General features: G+C 35.4%; 6 protein-coding genes across 6 annotated transcripts; 2 read left to right on the forward strand and 4 right to left on the reverse strand.

Moving 5' to 3' along the window:
• Positions 1-8: 8 nt before the first annotated feature.
• On the reverse strand, positions 9-1,174 carry EV154DRAFT_456209 (t-SNARE). Its single transcript, XM_051597369.1, has 7 exons — positions 1,107-1,174; positions 745-1,054; positions 601-687; positions 445-551; positions 298-392; positions 136-243; positions 9-42 (listed from the first exon to the last, which is right to left on the reverse strand). The coding sequence occupies exons 1-6, from the start codon at positions 1,139-1,141 to the stop codon at positions 167-169; spliced, it is 711 nt and encodes a 236-aa protein (XP_051462865.1). The 5' UTR covers positions 1,142-1,174; the 3' UTR covers positions 9-42; positions 136-166.
• Positions 1,175-2,411: 1,237 nt separating this feature from the next.
• On the reverse strand, positions 2,412-4,095 carry EV154DRAFT_492266 (biotin synthase). Its single transcript, XM_051599658.1, has 5 exons — positions 3,793-4,095; positions 3,480-3,682; positions 3,335-3,418; positions 3,142-3,268; positions 2,412-3,084 (listed from the first exon to the last, which is right to left on the reverse strand). The coding sequence occupies exons 1-5, from the start codon at positions 4,009-4,011 to the stop codon at positions 2,527-2,529; spliced, it is 1,191 nt and encodes a 396-aa protein (XP_051462866.1). The 5' UTR covers positions 4,012-4,095; the 3' UTR covers positions 2,412-2,526.
• A 1,411-nt stretch (positions 4,096-5,506) lies between these two features.
• Positions 5,507-6,025, forward strand: EV154DRAFT_492273 (uncharacterized protein). Its single transcript, XM_051599659.1, has 2 exons — positions 5,507-5,782; positions 5,845-6,025. Exons 1-2 carry the CDS (start codon positions 5,592-5,594, stop codon positions 6,011-6,013), a joined length of 360 nt encoding a protein of 119 aa, XP_051462867.1. The 5' UTR covers positions 5,507-5,591; the 3' UTR covers positions 6,014-6,025.
• EV154DRAFT_239188 (pyridoxal phosphate-dependent transferase) lies at positions 5,887-8,266 on the forward strand. Its single transcript, XM_051594542.1, has 3 exons — positions 5,887-6,132; positions 6,209-7,572; positions 7,637-8,266. The coding sequence occupies exons 1-3, from the start codon at positions 6,045-6,047 to the stop codon at positions 8,216-8,218; spliced, it is 2,034 nt and encodes a 677-aa protein (XP_051462868.1). The 5' UTR covers positions 5,887-6,044; the 3' UTR covers positions 8,219-8,266.
• A 1,606-nt stretch (positions 8,267-9,872) lies between these two features.
• EV154DRAFT_492284 (uncharacterized protein) lies at positions 9,873-11,599 on the reverse strand. Its single transcript, XM_051599660.1, is given in 7 exon segments — positions 9,873-10,281; positions 10,337-10,448; positions 10,510-10,930; positions 10,992-11,219; positions 11,274-11,362; positions 11,418-11,564; positions 11,580-11,599. The coding sequence occupies 5 exon segments, from the start codon at positions 11,347-11,349 to the stop codon at positions 10,123-10,125; spliced, it is 996 nt and encodes a 331-aa protein (XP_051462869.1). The 5' UTR covers positions 11,350-11,362; positions 11,418-11,564; positions 11,580-11,599; the 3' UTR covers positions 9,873-10,122.
• A 1,213-nt stretch (positions 11,600-12,812) lies between these two features.
• Positions 12,813-17,231, reverse strand: EV154DRAFT_239233 (uncharacterized protein). Its single transcript, XM_051594543.1, has 13 exons — positions 17,016-17,231; positions 16,813-16,961; positions 16,564-16,730; positions 15,666-16,501; positions 15,513-15,607; positions 15,115-15,446; positions 14,976-15,058; positions 14,663-14,915; positions 14,434-14,596; positions 14,151-14,369; positions 13,427-14,090; positions 13,247-13,366; positions 12,813-13,174 (listed from the first exon to the last, which is right to left on the reverse strand). The coding sequence occupies exons 2-13, from the start codon at positions 16,947-16,949 to the stop codon at positions 12,914-12,916; spliced, it is 3,330 nt and encodes a 1,109-aa protein (XP_051462870.1). The 5' UTR covers positions 16,950-16,961; positions 17,016-17,231; the 3' UTR covers positions 12,813-12,913.
• Between the last annotated feature and the right edge of the window lie 337 nt (positions 17,232-17,568).

The following is a 17,568-nucleotide window of genomic DNA, read 5'->3' on the forward strand; positions in this document are numbered from 1 at the left end:
CCAACGAAACAAAAAAGAGCAAAATAAAGATCCTCTTATCCACTATAACAAGGTGGTTGGAAATTGGATTGGATTGATTAGTATCTTAGAAGATCAGGCACATACGGCCCAGACTAAACTCTGTTCATAACTGACTTTAAAATTTACTTGGCCAAGCTTTTTTATTTCACATCATAATCGCAAGCACTAATAAAATAATTAAAACAATAATAAGGCAACAAATGCAATAACCAGACTTCGATTCTATTCATTGGTTAAAAAAAAATATAGTGCACAAAATTTAACATTGTTTATTACCTTCTTCTTTTCTAAGAATAGTAGTGACCCTTCTCATTGCATTTTTTAACTTTCCTTCTGAACGATCCACTTGATCTCCCAAATCATCCAATAGACTAAATTATTACCCCGTAAGTCATTGAAAAAGCTTAAATATATTCCACTTACATGACCTGATCATCGATTTCTGTATGCATAGTGCCCGCAATTTCCTTTAAGTTTACCAGTGTACCTCCCATTGCATCTAAATGATGATCCTGTTCTTGCATAATCATCTACTAGCCATATTAAACGCCAATCCTATTAATCAACAATGTCTCTTACCATTTGCTGCTGGTGCTCGTTTTCAATCATTAAACTATTCTCATTCTGCCGTGCTGTTTGATATGATGAACTTGCATTATTTCCAGACTTTTGCCTTAAAGTTAGACACCAGTGTTTTTGTCCTTACACACTTTGTTTAGTTACCTGAGACTTTTTACTAGGAGGATTGGCTAATGTTCTGCGGATGGTTTGAATGGAATTACGAGAGTTGTCCAAGAACTTTTTTCTCGCATTTAAATCTTTGGCAGTTAAATTAAATTGAGAGGGGTTACTTTGCGCTGCCTGTAATGCCTCTTGTAAATCTTCAATATCTTGTTCAATGGCCTCTAAGGTTGAATGTAACTCATCTGCTGTCCATAGTAATTCTTGATTCTTTGGCGAAGAGACTGTTTGCTGAATTCTTTTCCATGACTCGAATAAATTATACGCGTTGCTTAATGAATCTTCAACTTGACTAAAGAAATTATTAACATTCAATTTCTCTTGTTAATTTCCATTATTTATACCTTTTAACAATTAAGAAAGGATCTTCATCTATCATTTTTATAGTTTGGTTTGCATAAAAAAACCCGTTTGACGATTATTAGGGACTTTTTTCGAGAAAAAAAATAAGCTTTTTGAATCCCAGACTTTTTGTTTGGTTTCCTTGTGCTTGTGTGCTGAACTATGATCTTTTTTAAATCTTACTGCTGGTTCTTATCCAAGTATAGTATATCAATAACCATGTTGTTGTTAGTGCTCTACCATGATCTATATTGTGTGAACGATTTAAAGATTTTAAAGGCTCATAATAGTTATATATATCTATAAGCATCTTTTAGTATCACTTATTCACAAATCTCATCGGAGGCATTTAGTTATTTCAGTTAGTTTCATCAAAAAATTGTAACATTAGATACTGCAAGGGCACACAATCTATTCATGTTTCAATATAGTTATTCTTTAGCTGATAATTGTCGTGGCTATTAAGTGTGGTTGATTCAATAGTGTTACAAGTGTCTGGCTTAAATGTATCGTAATAGGTAATCATAAAAAGCATTGTCCTTTATTTAAACGTCATAAGATAGATGAACAGTTCACGTTATATCAATGTACAAGGTGGGTTTTATTGCTAGCATTGTTTTATTTGGATCTTTCAAAGTATATCGATCGGCCAGTTTATTTTTAAATCGGTAGTGATATCGTCATCATAATCTTACTGGTGCTACCATCTCGCCACCATGATACGTTATTTTTTAGAATGTGGATTCCAAAATATTATTACCACAGGCTGATAGAGTTATTCGATTTTTTTATAAAAAAATACAATCCACCAATTTTTAGAGGTTTCTAAGTAGCACTTCGCTTGTTCTATTAAGGCCAAGATCACTTATAGTACGAATCAATTGTTTATGCTTTTAGATGATGTTAATACCTTTTCATTTGTGCTGCTTTAAAATTCATGGCACTCAAAAAAAAAAAAAAAGCTTCAATTTTCTGAGGTCGTATCTTTCAATAGTTTATAGAACATGCTTATATTTACTTTTCTATGGTGTTTGGATTTAATTCCATGCCATGATAGCATATTAATACAATTAGCAACTTCTTTATCGATTGTTAACTCACAACAATAAAATTAGGCTAACATCTAAAGTATAATGAGATTATAAAATATTTGGGTTGTCGTGCACATGGTTGCTATGGCAGGATTTTTTTATAAATTTTTGTTTGCTGATCTAGTTTTTTCGACTTTAAAAAGTTTGTTTAGGTTAAGCAGTTTCCGTACTTAATGAGTCCAAATTTGTTTGAAAGAATGGTGCAACAAGCGTGGTAAAATCCTTGTGTTAATCGAACCAATCAATTATGCTTGATTTAAAATGAAAATTTGTGTAACATATTGTCATATCTAAGGGTTGCACACATATTTATTTAAATAAAAGTGTATGATTAAGCAGACTTGGTAGTATCAGTCTCTTCCTTTCTAGGGTTGAAACACTTTGGCATTTGATAGACAGGAACATCAGTCTTATCGGAACCTTGACGGAAGTTTGGTGGTTTAGGGACAAGACCAAGTAATTCAAACATTTGCTTGTCATCAGAGAACTCATTGTTAGGAGTAGTTAATAATTTATCACCGGTAAAAATGGAGTTTGCTCCGGCCATAAAACACATGGCTTGCTCAGGGACAGTGAAGCGAACACGACCTGCGGAAAGACGGACCATAGATTTGGGCATGATGATACGTGCGGTAGCAATCATACGGATCATTTCAAATACAGAGACTGGCTCTTGCTTTTCCAAAGGGGTACCTTCAACAGCCAATAAAGCGTTTACGGGAACACTTTCAGGATGCATCTTCAATGTAGATAATGTATGTAATAATCCAACTCTATCTTCGCCCTTCTCTCCTAAACCAATAATACCACCAGAACACACAGAAATACCAGCATTTTGTGCATTATCAATGGTTTTTAAACGTTCATCATAAGTACGAGTAGTAATAATCTATACAAAGACTAATTAGTTAACCGAAAATAGACACTACGATGGAAAATAAGTTACCTTGGGATAGAACTCACGAGAAGTATCCAAGTTGTGGTTATAGGCAGTCAAACCAGCATTCTTTAATGCTTTGGCTTGCTCTTCATCCAACATACCTAAAGTACAACAGACTTCCATACCCATTGATCTAATATTTATAAAAATAGATGGTTTCAAAAATCTTATCTTTCCATTTAGGTAACAATGATCTTACCGAATCACCTTGACGTGATCTAAAATTTTGTTGAAATTCGATTTACGACCAGCCAAATCTCTCCATGCAGCGCCCATACAAAATCTAATTGATGATGTTCATAATTAACATCTGGATTATTGTTATCTAATCAAGATTAGTTTACCTTGTGCTACCAGCGTCTTTTGCTCTTTGAGCAGCGAAAAGGATTTCCTCGGAATCAAGAATTTTTTGGGCCTTGACAGAAGTTTTGTAACGAGAAGATTGAGGGCAATACTTACAATCTTCAGTACAACCGCCAGTTTTGATGGATAATAAAGTACATTGTTGAACTTCTCTTGCATTGAAATTCTCACGGTGGACCTTGGCCTTTTTAAAGAAAGAAAAAAAAGTTAGGTTTCACATGTATCTGGGTACTGTGGATTTTTTTTTTTTTTTTTTTTTTTTTTTTTTTTTTTTTTTTTTTGGTTTTTACTTACGCCATGATACAATAAATCCATCAAAGGAGAATCATAAATGCTTTGAATCTCTTCTCTGCTCCAATCGTTTCTCATAGGACTACCGGCATGAATAGCAGCTGCGGATAAAGCTTCAGTGCTTGTCTTTTCAGTTACGGCAGCAAGACGTGTGGGTAAAGAAGTAGTAAAATGTCTACGACTTGATTGAAGAGGTCTTGTTAACAAGCGGAAGGCTGACATTTTTACAAGTAAAAAAAAAAAGAGTTGGGAGTGAGAGAAAGAAAAGAAAAAGAGGAAATCACAGAAACGACGCGTTTATATGTTTTAGATTGAAAAAAATAAGATGTCTTTTGGGAAATCTCATCGAAAAAGAGTTGGGGGAGATCGGAGTAAAAAAAACATTAGAAAGAAAAGGTGAGCCCTTTGGGGAAAGGGGTGTTCACACAACCAAAGTGTGTCTATTTAGCAGACCGACTATTAGGATATCAGTGACACTGGTATAAACCTTTATACGATTTACCGGGTGCATCGTCTTTTATCATTTAAACTCCAGTATTGTTGCTTAGTATTCCTTATTTTTATTAGCTCGAAATTTTAAACAGCTACTGCATAAATCACGCATTCCATTTTTATGACTGATTCATATCTCGAAAAAGAAAAGCAAGATAACTTGACTTTAATATGTTTATTTATACTCTTTTTTTTTTTATTTATTTTTATTTTTCTCTCGAGTCAAGTACCTTGTGCAAGCTGGAGGATAAAAAAAAGACGTTTATAAATAACTTTTTGTGCCTCAAAAAAAAAAAAAAAAAAAAAAAAAGAAAGGCCTAACAATGTGGTATTTTTTATATATAACATATAACCAACTCGCTCAAAGAAGAAATATAGCATTCAAATATAAATCAAAAGAAAACCAACCCTATGAAAAATAAAAAAAAAATAATAAGAGGCCCGGCCTACTCTCTGCGATTTTTATTATTGTCATACAGACTTAAGTCTCCCACACATCGAATCGTTCTACTTTCTCCATATCCCACGTTTTTTTATGTCCTTTCATCTACAAGAAAGATATGCATAGCATTATATATAACACAACTGCAAAACTTTTTTGAATTTATTTATTTTATTATTATTATTTTTTTTTTTCAAAAAAAAAAAAAAAAAAAACAAAAAAAACAAAAAAAAAGAAAGATTACGTGACTTAACGTTTTGTATTATGTTTGTTTGCGTTTTAACGAGAAAGACATAACGCGACTTGTGCTTACATTACACTGCATATTATGTATACAAATAAAACCTTTATGAATTGCATATGCGGTCATATTGTGTTGATTTCTGTCATCACCCGATTACACCAGTTCTGTGGTAAAAATGACTGTCACTTATACCCCACAAATAAATACTGCAAAAAATTGGGTTTGGACCCATTAGGTGGTAGCGAGATAGATAACAATTGGTGGGTACGTCTTTATGATTGATGTCCCAAAAAAAAAATAGCTGAAATAATATCGGTCTTCAGTTACATAGTCCGGTACCTGACTCAGACTTTGATTTCCTTGTGATAATAAAACATCAACCCCATCAACTACGATTAACTAAAAAAAGTGTCACTTAATTTTTTTTCACGTCAAAAGGATTAGGCAGCATTATTACAGTGGAGGAAGATGCCCAGATATACGGCTAAATAATTTTAACTGCTTTGAATAAAGATCTTTTTTTTTTTTTGCACGTCATATTTTTAGATAATTTGTGGTGCATATCTTTACACACCGAGAATTCTTTTTTTATTATTTTGGTTTTCTTCCTTCTCTACTTTCGCAATGCCAACACCATTCCTTCCAACGCGTGCATTCCAAGCTTACCAAATATTTGCAGCCAACACCAACGTTGGTAAAACAATTTTTGCAACAGGTTTATGTCGGGCAGCAGCTATTGTAGCTAAAGAGTCCAACCGAGACGTCTTTTACGTAAAACCTGTTCAAACAGGATATCCAGTGGATAGTGATGAAAGGTAAGGAATTGAAGTGCTGTCCATTTTATATATTTACTGACGGCTATCATGAAAAAAAAAAGACATGTCAAGAACTATCAATCTTCGGAAATGTTGAGATCGACTACCTTATACACTTATCCTGACCCAGTGAGCCCACACATCGCAACTGACAGTGTAAGATTAAAAATAATCGAGAGAGAAATTAAATTTCCTCTGACTGTGATTTTATTTTTTTTAGCCTCCGCATGATGTTGAGGTCTTATCGCGCGTAAAACAACAAATGTTGGATTATGTGCGCCAACAAAAAAAGAATGGAAGCTACCTTTTCTTGGAAACTGCTGGTGGTATTCATAGTCCTGTCATGTCAGGTAAGGGTTTTTTTTTATTTGGAGAAAAAAAAAAATGTTGGGGTTAATTTTTTTTTAATCGGCCTTATTTTTTTAGGAACACCCCAAGTGGATTTTTACAGATCGTTGAGGTTACCAACATTGTTAGTTGGGGATAGCAATTTGGGTGGCATCTCTACCACATTAACTTCATATGAATCTCTATTGATTCGTGGTTATGATATTCCAACCATCTTATTGTTTGACCAGCCTCAATATAAAAATCACACTTTAATCAACACCAGAGTCCAGAAAAACGGTGTTCAAGTAGCTACTATTCCTCCCCCACCCCAATTTTTACAAGACCCAATCCTTGAGCAAGAATCTATGAGAAAATACTACTCTCAAGTGGATGAATATTTAGTTCCTGTAATCAAGAATCTAGATCTGAAGAATGCTGAGCGCTTCGATAGATTAGAAACGATGGCCCAAAAATCTCGAGACACTTTCTGGTGGCCATTTACTCAACATGAACTTGTTAAAGATGTCACTGTCATTGACTCTGCTCATCACGATTATTTTACAACGTATGAAAAAAATCCTACTGGTGAAATGTCACCCAAGGAAATGTTTGACAGCTGTGCAAGTTGGTGGACACAAGGACTCGGTCATGCTAATCCTGATCTCACTTTATCTGCTGCTGCTGCTGCTGGTCGTTATGGCCATGTCATCTTTCCCGAATCTACCAATGAACCTGCCCTGTCCTTAGCTGAGAAGGTGCTCGATAAAGATACCTGGGCTTCTCGTGTCTTCTTTTCTGACAACGGTTCTACTGCTATGGAGGTAGCCTTAAAAATGGCCATGAGTGCTACTGCCAAACGCTACAATTTCGATATTAAGGCGCCTGTTGAAATCCTTGGTATAGATGGAAGCTATCACGGCGATACCATTGGTACAATGGATGCATGTTCTCCCAATGTGTACAATGATCAAGTACAATGGTACGAACCTAAGGGTCATTGGTTAAAGCCTCCTTCTGTTCATATTTCTTCAGGTCGTGCCTATGTACGTCTGCCCAAGGAGATCTCTAAATTCCAAGAATCCGGATCTGACAGAGTATATTATAATTCAATCAACGATATTTATTCTGTGGAAACTCAGGGTGGCGATAAGAAATTGGCAAAAACCTATGAAGATTATATTCGCTCTGAACTTTTATCTTTGAAAGCACAAAAACGTCGTATTGGATCATTATTGATGGAGCCTGTCCTAATGGGTGCCGGTGGTATGATTTTTGTGGATCCCTTGTTCCAAAGAACATTGATTGATATCGTTAGAAAGGAAGGATCCCAATTGCTCTATGGTGTTGATGATAAACTTATTTCCAAAGACACATGGCAAGGTTTACCCGTCGTCTTTGATGAAGTTTTTGCGGGGTGGTATAGATTGGGCCGAAGATCGGCATCCGAATTCCTTGGTGTGGTAAGTTTTTTTTTTTTTTTTTTACTCAATCGTAATCATTAAAACCCCAACCCTTTTTTTTCAGACACCGGACATCACTGCCTATGCAAAGACTTTGACAGGTGGACTTTTGCCTTTGGCTCTGACTGTCACTAAAGAATCCATTTATGACGTATTTCTTTCGGAAAACAAACCCGACTGCTTGTTACACGGTCATTCATACACTGCTCATCCAATGGGTTGTGCAGTTGCAAAGACTTCGATTGAAACGCTGGATGAAATGGCTATTGAAAAAACAGGTTCATGGGCTCCTTTCCGTGACGAATGGAAGGGTAATTCAATCTGGTCTATGTGGTCTACTAAAACCGTTGATCAGTTATCCAGACTTTCAAATGTTGAAAGTGTCATGACTTTAGGTTCTGTATTAGCCGTTGAGTTAAAGGATGACACAACTGCAGGTTATAGCTCATCCGTTTCAAAATCTGTCATTAAAAACTTACGCTCAGGTAAATTCAAGAATGGTTTCGATGGTACAGCCGAAACTGGCGTCAACTTGTTCGCTAGACCACTCGGTAATATTATCTACCTCATGACTTCTCAAGTAACCACTCAACAAGGTGTACGTCAATGCGAGCAAGCCCTTTTGGAAACTCTTCAAAAATGTTAATATATAGAATAACTATTCTTTTTTTTCCCGCTTCTTTATTGTATCCTGTACCATTTCTTCTTTTTTTATACTACACTTTTTTAATTTGCTAATAAATTATTTCAATTCCACAAATTCCTCTGATTCTGAATCCGAGTCTTCATGTATGTAAGGTGGAGGCGATACACCAGGCTGGATATGATTTCCAGAGTCATGGCTAATACTATTTCGTTCATTCGATCTGCATTGCATTCTGCATTTGTATAAGGCATAAGCAAAACCAAGCTAATATATGAAAAAAAAACATTAGCTGAAATGACACTATTAAAAAACTTCGAGGCATATATACTTGCATTGATCAGTAAATCCAAAATCGCCACAATAGCAGCCCATATCACCGAATCCTCCCAAAGCTGCTTACAGTCGACAAAAGAAGGCGGCGGCAGTGTCTGTTCACAGTTATTAACTGCTGTTGCTGTTCCATTTTCACTGACAGTTAATATTTCATCGTTGTTTCCACAATTTTCTACAATCACGTTTTCTGTAATACATCCGTGTACAAAGCTATCTTTTCCCAGACAAATAATCGACAAATTGGTGCATGCGTTAAGAAAGCTAAATATGGTCAACATGTAAAACACCCACCAGCATACATTAAGTGTATGTATACGAAGCTGTTCAGATTTTTTAGTTTGATAAGATTATCATTGATGTCTCGGTTTAATATATTTACTCTATATACACTCCAGGTACCGATCACCCCTGTGGCCATAAGCATAACGCTAAGAATGCACGTAACATAAATTGTAGGCATCACCAATTTATTTATTGAAGCTAATTACAATTAGACTTTGGGTAAAAGCTATCTATATATAAAAATGACATACCAGGGCGATTGTTATCAATCGCATCCCAAACTTGCCATAACGCTCGCATCTATGAACAACGAGGGTCAATATCTACCTGCATAATAGGATTCTAGTATTTATTTACCACTTGTATACCAGTAATTGTAGCCACTATTCTATTTGTATTTACCGGTGAGCATGCCCTTGGTTGTTCCATTTGCCACACAACAGAAAAAAAAAATGTTGAAGAAAACAATATCACACCCCCGTTTCAGAAAAAAATTAAGCCTTTATAATTATTTTAATATGCTCTACATTCCAGTCGATCTGATTTTTTTTTTTCATCATTTAATAGACAAGCGATATATATTAATGCTTACGGGTGGTTATGTAATTTATGTAGTGGTAAGATATGTGTACATAAAAGTTACATGCTTCGCGAAAGGAATTTGATATAGATTAAATACGCCTTACTAGTCTCATGATAGAAATTACAAAATGTATCGTGATTTAGAAGATAAATAGTTCCAGAATTGTTTTTGCAAAATTACAACATTTGATTTAGAAACGGACAGTGAAGTTTTTTTTTTTTTTTTATTATTCGCTTTTAATAATCATATAGGGGTGTTCTGCAAGGGTAAATCTTCTGTAAGTCAAGTGGCCCAATTACTAATAATCAAGGCACGTTTGACGTAAATTTAGGGATTACACGTGTCAAGGAGGGGGGCGTGATAGCCAAGGCTTACCATTGTTGCACAAGACAGTTCCCAAATAAAGAAAATAAATACTACCCCGAAACTGATGCGACAAGGAATTAATGCAACGAATTTTTTTTTTTTTTATATCATTAATTTTTTTTTTTTTTTTTTTTTTTTTTTTTGGTTTTTTGGTTTGTAAAATAGTGTGAAATGGGAGTAATTAGGAATAAGAGGTAAAATTATACAAGTGTCGGCAATAAAGAAAAGAAGAAAAAAAGGGTAAATAAAAAAAAAAGAAAAAAGAAAGAGTATATAAAAAAAAAAATAGAGGCAGAGGGGGATAAAAAAGGTAAAAATAGAAATTAATAGGTAGTACGAATTATGTGGCCAGAACCAAGTTTTTCACGCCTTTTGGTGTAGTATCATCATTTAAATGCTTTGAGTTATATCTTAAAGCAGATAATAGGTTTGTGGCGCTATATTCCTTGGAAACATTGAGGTTCGTTATTGTTTGGATAATTTTGACAGAATTTTTAATCTAAAGAAAAGATAATTTAGCCCATGATTCATGTGATTAATGATGACCAACTTACATTAATTGGAGAGTGTTTATAGAATGCACCATTTGGATCAATGTGATCGTACAATATAATAGAAACTACCATCACTTTCATACAGAAAGCAGATACTGCAGGGCTTTGATTCCTAAAGGCACAAATGTTAAATATACATTTTGGTTATTTCAAACAATAAAGACCACTCTTACTTTTTTTTACTGACGGTGTTGAAACATGTAGCCCATAAAGCTGCGAGCCAATCTCCTACGCTTTTTTGTAACTGATTGCTATTAACGAATTTGGTGGTGGTATCGATGATGCATTTTAACATAGGAGTTGGATATGCAATGAAAAGGGAAATCCGATTGGCTTGGTCATCTTCGATCATGGCACTCCTTAAATCAGACACACAAGAGTCGTCGTCTCTTCCACTACTGCGTCCTCTTTGTAACATGCGTCGATAGTATGAAAAGTCGTTTTGAAGTGTTGGGCTATGCATCTTGAGATGATCAAATTCAAAAACGAAATCCAAGAGTTCTGCAAATAATTTGGCTAAACCTTGATTCTTTTCTAAATTTTTGCTAACATCACCTTGACAAAGAACACCCAATAATGTAGGTAATCCTTCCTCTAATAGATTTTACAAGTCAATAAGATATATTATATTCTGGTTTGGATATTTCTTATTTACGAAGATCGGCAGAATAGTCATAGATATCACGCAAAATATCTACAGTAGGTGAAACTGCCTCCCAGGCTTTAGCTTCGTTCTCGGGAGTAGGTTTGGCAATTGCATCACGAATTAGATCGGAGGCAGGAACATAGCTTTTCAAGAGATGTAATAAAGCTGGTCCCGGTTTAACTAATAAAGATGAAAGCTTATTGTACAACTGAAGTTCGTCACTAGAAGGTGTAGCACCTAAAACAAGTAATGTTAATCATTTTTAGCTTACAAAACTAATATTGAACTTACTCTCGAGATCAAAACCCAGCTCAGGTACAAGAGCATCGCCTGGACGGAGATTTAAGCCAGAAATTAATTGTCCCATTGTATTTTTTGAGCTATAAAAAGGTTAATTTATTGCCTAGTTGATTCACATTTTTTTTTTTCACCTACTTGGGATCGTCTTGTTTTTGAGATGATGAGGGATTGAGATTCTTGCTTCGAGATGTAGACAAGAATATATGTTAATGAAAGGTTGGGGGAACCGTTTTATAAGAAACGGTACAAAAGTAAAAAGATTTATTTAAAAAAAAAAAAGAAGTTAAGAAGAGAGAAAAAGAAGAAAAGAAAAAAAAAGTGTGCAGCCAAAATAGATATTTTTTTTAATTACCAATCATCTGATGCAGACCACAGTAACACAGAGCGGGTCAATAGGCGTTGTTTAAAAGGCATGGTAGAACGAAAAAAAAAAAAAAAAAGTCTATTGCATTTACGGTTGTGTCAATATAATGGATTTAAATAGATACCAAGGATTTCTTTAAGCAGGGTTGGCTTGGAAGTCAATGCATAAAATTGTAGAAATTTTATTTTTCCAAATAACTTGTACCCGGATTGCCTTATCCAGAAACGGGTATAGGAGGGCGACACTTGGCACAGCCACAGCACTCGTCATCGTTCAATTAGTGGTAGCCACTACCAAATGAGTAACTGAACGTACAATGACCGTAAATACATTTCTCCACTCGGCAATTATCCCCCATTCACTGGGTAAACTATACTTAACTCAAGTTGTTCAATAGGCCTCCTCCCTCCTTCTTTTTTTATTCACCTGTGCACGTATATTGAAAATTATTGTCAACAAGAGAACCTGAAGGTCCAAAATAGAAAATCTGATCGACATGCACAGAAAGGTATATTTGGCTTTAATTTTACTTCATTTTGCAAAATTAGGCAATAATTTGATGATCATGTTCATGCTAAATATATTTTATCACTAATTGACCGATGCGAAAAAAAAATTGAGATTAATCATATGCGATTTCTATTTTAACATCATTTAAAAAGGAGGTAAAAACGATTTGGAAAGTGAACGCCCTCACTGTGCGACCTTCAATTTAGAGTTCAAAAGCGCCAATTTAAATCCCATTTTTGCCCATCTGGCATTCTTTAAGTAACTATGACAACTACTAAAAAAGATACTCAAAGGTCTAAATGAAAGTCATACACATCCTAAAAGTTGTAGAGATCTCTCATTAAGATCTAGTATTTTTTTTTACTAAAGCTGATTCTAGATATGATTGTAAGATGCTGTAAATATTTAATATCGGTATATTTTTTTAACATTTCATAGTAGTTGGTATAATTCTATTGAAGCTTGCAAATAGAAAATAGTGTTCTTGAGAATCTTAAAAGTGTTTAATCATATAAATATCACCTAATATTACGCAATGTCCTAGAGGCCAATATAGTGAAGATAGAATTATATCACAAAATACATTGCTAGTACAAAATGTAACCTTTTACGTCTTTGTAAGAAAAGACAAAGCGAGTATGGCAAATTGAGATGACCCGCTTTAGACATTGTAAGGCTTTTTATACACAAAGGTAAAACCATATTTCAAATTGGCGAAAAAAAGAAAGACTCGTTTTTTTTTTATTTCTTTTTTTTTTTACCCTCTGATAAAGATTCCCTTTTCAAACACACTGCTAAATCGACCCTTTGATGATTTATCCATATGGTCCAACCCAAGCGCATCCTCTTCTTGAAGACGTGCGTTTCGAAGCTCAAATGTGGGCTGATCGATAACTGTCACTTGTGGTTCTGGTGCATTCAAGTTCCTCAAAACGGTAAACTTGACCTTTTTCCAATCCATGTCACCCAAGCCAGTTCTCTTTTGTAACCGCTTTTTGGTCTCCTCAAAAGGCTCGCCCTAGAAGAACAACCCTTTATTAAACATTTGGCCTTTTTTTTTATATATGTCTGCTTTGATTTTTTTATTTACCTTAATAGCAACAAACCGGAAAGGAATACCATGGAATTCAGTGGGGTTCTTGTGATAATGAACAACTTGAATCAAACGGTCTGTATCTTGGTCCATTTCTAATTCGTCTTTAGGAATAGGCTATATGTATTTTTTACGTCAGTTGGTTAACAAAAACATATACAATATCTTTCAAGTTACCTCGGCATACACGACTGCAGTTTTTTCACAAGCTACATTGTCCACAGTCTGATCAAGCGAGAACTCCTGTGTGACTTTACCGTCAACAGCTTCATAAAGACGGATTTTACTGGGATCTTTGATTTCCATTTTCCCCTTGGTAATCACTTGATCCAGAAGCTGACGGACGGATCCTGCTCTTGTGACAAGCGCAGTAACTTTAGTCTCTTTACGTAAAGTGGGACCAATGATATTCACTTCAATTGACCGTCTTGACTCTAACTCTGCAACATCCAGATCCATGATCTCGTAGTACATGACAGGTGTATTGATATTCTCGAAGCTGACAAATTGAGCATAATCATTTGGTTTGGGTAAAGTAGGGATCATCTCTTCAAGCCTTTTCCCGGGTTTATAATGGATGATATCGCGAGGTTGATTTGTAGCAGGATCGGAGGACATGAAACGGATTTTGGTAGATTCCACATGAAGTTGACTTGCAAGTCGATTTGCAACATGTGCATAACTGGCAGTTCTGTCCAAGATAAGCTTTATATCCTGCTTTTTGCCGTTTCCTACTCTACTGTCGGGGACAGGCTGTAATAAGATACACACCTTGTTGTATAAGTATTTATAATAGTGTGGTACTGAAGGGTATTTTTCAGCATTTAACAATTCATCAATTCTGTTTTGAAAAAAAAAACCTTTGAGTAAACGCCGTAAGAAAAAGAAAAAGAAAACTTACTCTTTTTGAGATATTGTTTGTTGGAAACAAACAATATCACCATGTTGGATTTCTGCCTTACGGAAGGTTTGGTCACTCTTTAAAGGGTCAATTGATGTAGGTCTGATCTCTTCGTAAAGCTGAATTGAAGTGCTCTTAGGCAAGCCTGCTTTTTCAACCAGTATGGATAAAATACTGCCAACCTTATCACTAAGAGAGACAAATATGTGACCAAGACCTCTGTATCAAAGATTATTAATAACAAAATTTTGACTATTCTTCCCCCCCCCCTTTTTTTCTGTACCTTAATTTTTGTTGCTTGACATCAAAATATTTAACGAAGACGAGCATTTGGTCGTTTTTAAGTACAGGTAAAGGCTTATCTTTTTCAGCTATTTCCATATAAAATTTGGTGAATCCATTATTTAGAGAGCTGACACAGGTAGCCTCTCTCATTTTTTCGACAGCTAATAGTTTTTTTAAATAGAACGGTAAGAATAGAAATTACAGGGATTAGATGTAGCCACGCTTACTGGTTCTTTCGTCAGCTAATGACAGAGGCTGATCTACTCGGACAGTCTTGTTTTGACGGTAAAGAATACTCCACAATCTAAATCTTTCGGGTTCAACTTTGTAATGGTCTATTAACTGCTGTTTAAATGCGCTAATTTTTTCGGTTTTGAGAGCCTTGAAAATATCGACATTGTCAGATGCTTCCAAATATCTATCATCGAATGCAGCTAGATTAAACCCTTGATATTCTTTGAAGGAGTCATCCGTCACAACCTATATTGCAAAATCATATAAATAACACACTTAATCGAATACATGCATAGGAAGTCTTACAGCTACTTTGACATTCAATTGCATGTCTAGTCTATCTTTCTTGCGTTTTTCGATTGTTGCCTTTTCATCGTCCAAACGACGCTCTAATTTTTTTTATAAAGGTAAGTATATAAAAATAATCATGTAGACCTCTTCTTACTTAAATGCTCGGGGATATCTGTTTCTTGTACAGGTGCTAATATTTCATCCAATTTGCTCTTTCTGATATAAACCAACATGTATGCATTAGTGAATCTCTTCATCATACGAACACTGTTTACTCTCGTAGTGCCTGTTAAGAATGGTGGAGATGCAACAGAGGTATCTTTGTTATCACGATGAGGTTCATCACCGTAATTTTCCTCAAACACTTCCTTTTTGGAAACAGGCGTCACACGATCGTCATCGAAACGGAACCATTTGTCGTTGGCTTCAGGTCGAATTAAGGCAAAATAATGGCCACCCGTGATGTCACCACTATGGACAAGAACACTATAGCAAAAATGTAACCATGAGTAATGATGACATTATCTTCTATATAAAAAAAAAGGGGTTTACCCGTGAAGTTCATAATCATATGGGCCATCTTCATCGGCAGTTGAACAATACTTGTCCAAGTTAATTTCGGCGGGGAACTCGTGTCGGTCATTGATCTTAACAAATAAAAAAGTTATTACATGAACACTTCTAAATTAAACTTTGAAGTAGTACCTTGACCATCGTATCCCGCATGAAATCATATTCAAAACGCTTGAGCTGTAAGTGTAATACAGGAGGGAAGCTTTCAAAAATGACACCTTTGTTTGCATCTTGAAGACCATGCCCCTCAGCCATGTATTTATTATCACCTTCCAATGTTTCGACTGTAATATAATCTTCAAATGAATCGATCAGGTTTTTACAACCCTTAACATTTAACTGGATATCATAATAATCTTCAACTCGTGAGGATTCAAAGTTGACATTTATGCACTTGATGTAACTTTTCATTTTTCCTTCAAACAATTTCGAGATGGCTCCATCTGCTGGTGTACCCTTCATCTTTTCTTCCAAATTATCTTGTAAGACACGATTGAATTCTTGTACGTCATGCTGCATAAAAGCATCCAGAGTGTTCCAACCAAACGAGTGAGTTAATTCTGTAGTGCCGACAGGAGCAGAAGCATATTGTAGGTTGTAGAAACATCGCTGAAGAGCCAGGGCAACACTTTTGGTAGGCTCGTCCCCCTCGGTAGGAATCTCATACACTGCCTTTCTGAATTTATTGGTGCAATAAAGCGATTGTAACAAAGAGTTCATATAACATGTAGCTCCTTGGTTTTTAATACCAACATAGCCGGTTTCCTTACGGGAATCGTAATTGACAAAATTATGCCAAAGAACTCCTGTTTCGTCTTTCACGATACGGATGTAAACGGAAATGGTCGTCTTATTATTGACAAGGAACGGTCCCTTTCCTGCGGCGGAAACTTGACCAAGATCTTCTACATCGTAAAAACGCGTGAATCCCCAATCAATCTCTTCAGATGAAAAACGATGATTAGCACCTAAATCATAAAAGTTAGCTTATAGATTGAACACTACGCTTTCTCTCCCCCCCCCGGCTTACTGCTTGGGTAATAACAAGTGGGATCTTCGGGATTGGAAATGGCAAGTGCGAATTGAGCACAAATGTGCCATCCATCTGGTAGACCATTCTCTTTTGGACTAGCAATTTCGAGATAAATGGAGGTAGCTGTCTTTTGGTTGTTACCCTTAGGAAATAACAAAATACGCCTATGTTATAAAGAAAAGAAAAAGCAGTGGTAAGTATTCGTTTTCTATTTTTCTTTGTATATGTATAAGGAAAAGTGTTTACCAAGGGTATCCATTTACATGGAATACAGGACTATGTGTTTTAGTCTCTAAAGCCTTCCAGTCCTCAATGTGCCAATGAAAGGAACCGACACTCTCTGTTTCCAATTCATTGTTTTTTGGCAAGATTGCTTTGAACATGGCCTCTTCTAACTAACGGCATTAATACCTGAAACCACTGTGTTTCTCTTTGAAACTAAAACATACCGTCGGTAATCTTTGGCTTATTGACTTGAGCTTTTTCTTCCTTCTCTTCTTTGGTTTGAGTCTTTTCTTCCTTAACGTCGTTTTTCTCTTCCTTGACTTCAGTCTTTTCTTCTTTGGCCTTCATCTCGGGCGAAGACTCCAATTTTAAGTCTGAATCAGCTTCAGGACTTTTATTTACAACCATTTTTTTATATATATAAAACGTAATAAAGAAAAAGAAGTTTTTTTTTTTTTTTTTTTTTTTTTTTTTGCTCTTTTTCACGGAGCACCAAAGCTTGTAATGCAAATTATATTTTAAATTCAGGCCAATCAATAAAAACACCTTCTGAAGGCCATATAAAAGTCAGAGTCAGGCTAAACATTCATGCTAATATTTTTATACTTCAAGTATAATAAATGGACCTCTTCCCGCATCTCGTAATACATATAACTTTCTTAACCAGGCCATTTACAGGCATAATGATGTATTTGGAGCCATGTACAAAGACTAAGACGAAAAGGAAAAAGAGACGCGTCCGTAGTAGAGATCAGTAGACCCCTTTTTAAGATCGTT

Source organism: Mucor mucedo (genome assembly GCF_025094135.1).
Source record: "Mucor mucedo strain NRRL 3635 chromosome Unknown EV154scaffold_5, whole genome shotgun sequence".
Classification (NCBI taxonomy): Eukaryota; Fungi; Mucoromycota; class Mucoromycetes; order Mucorales; family Mucoraceae; genus Mucor; species Mucor mucedo.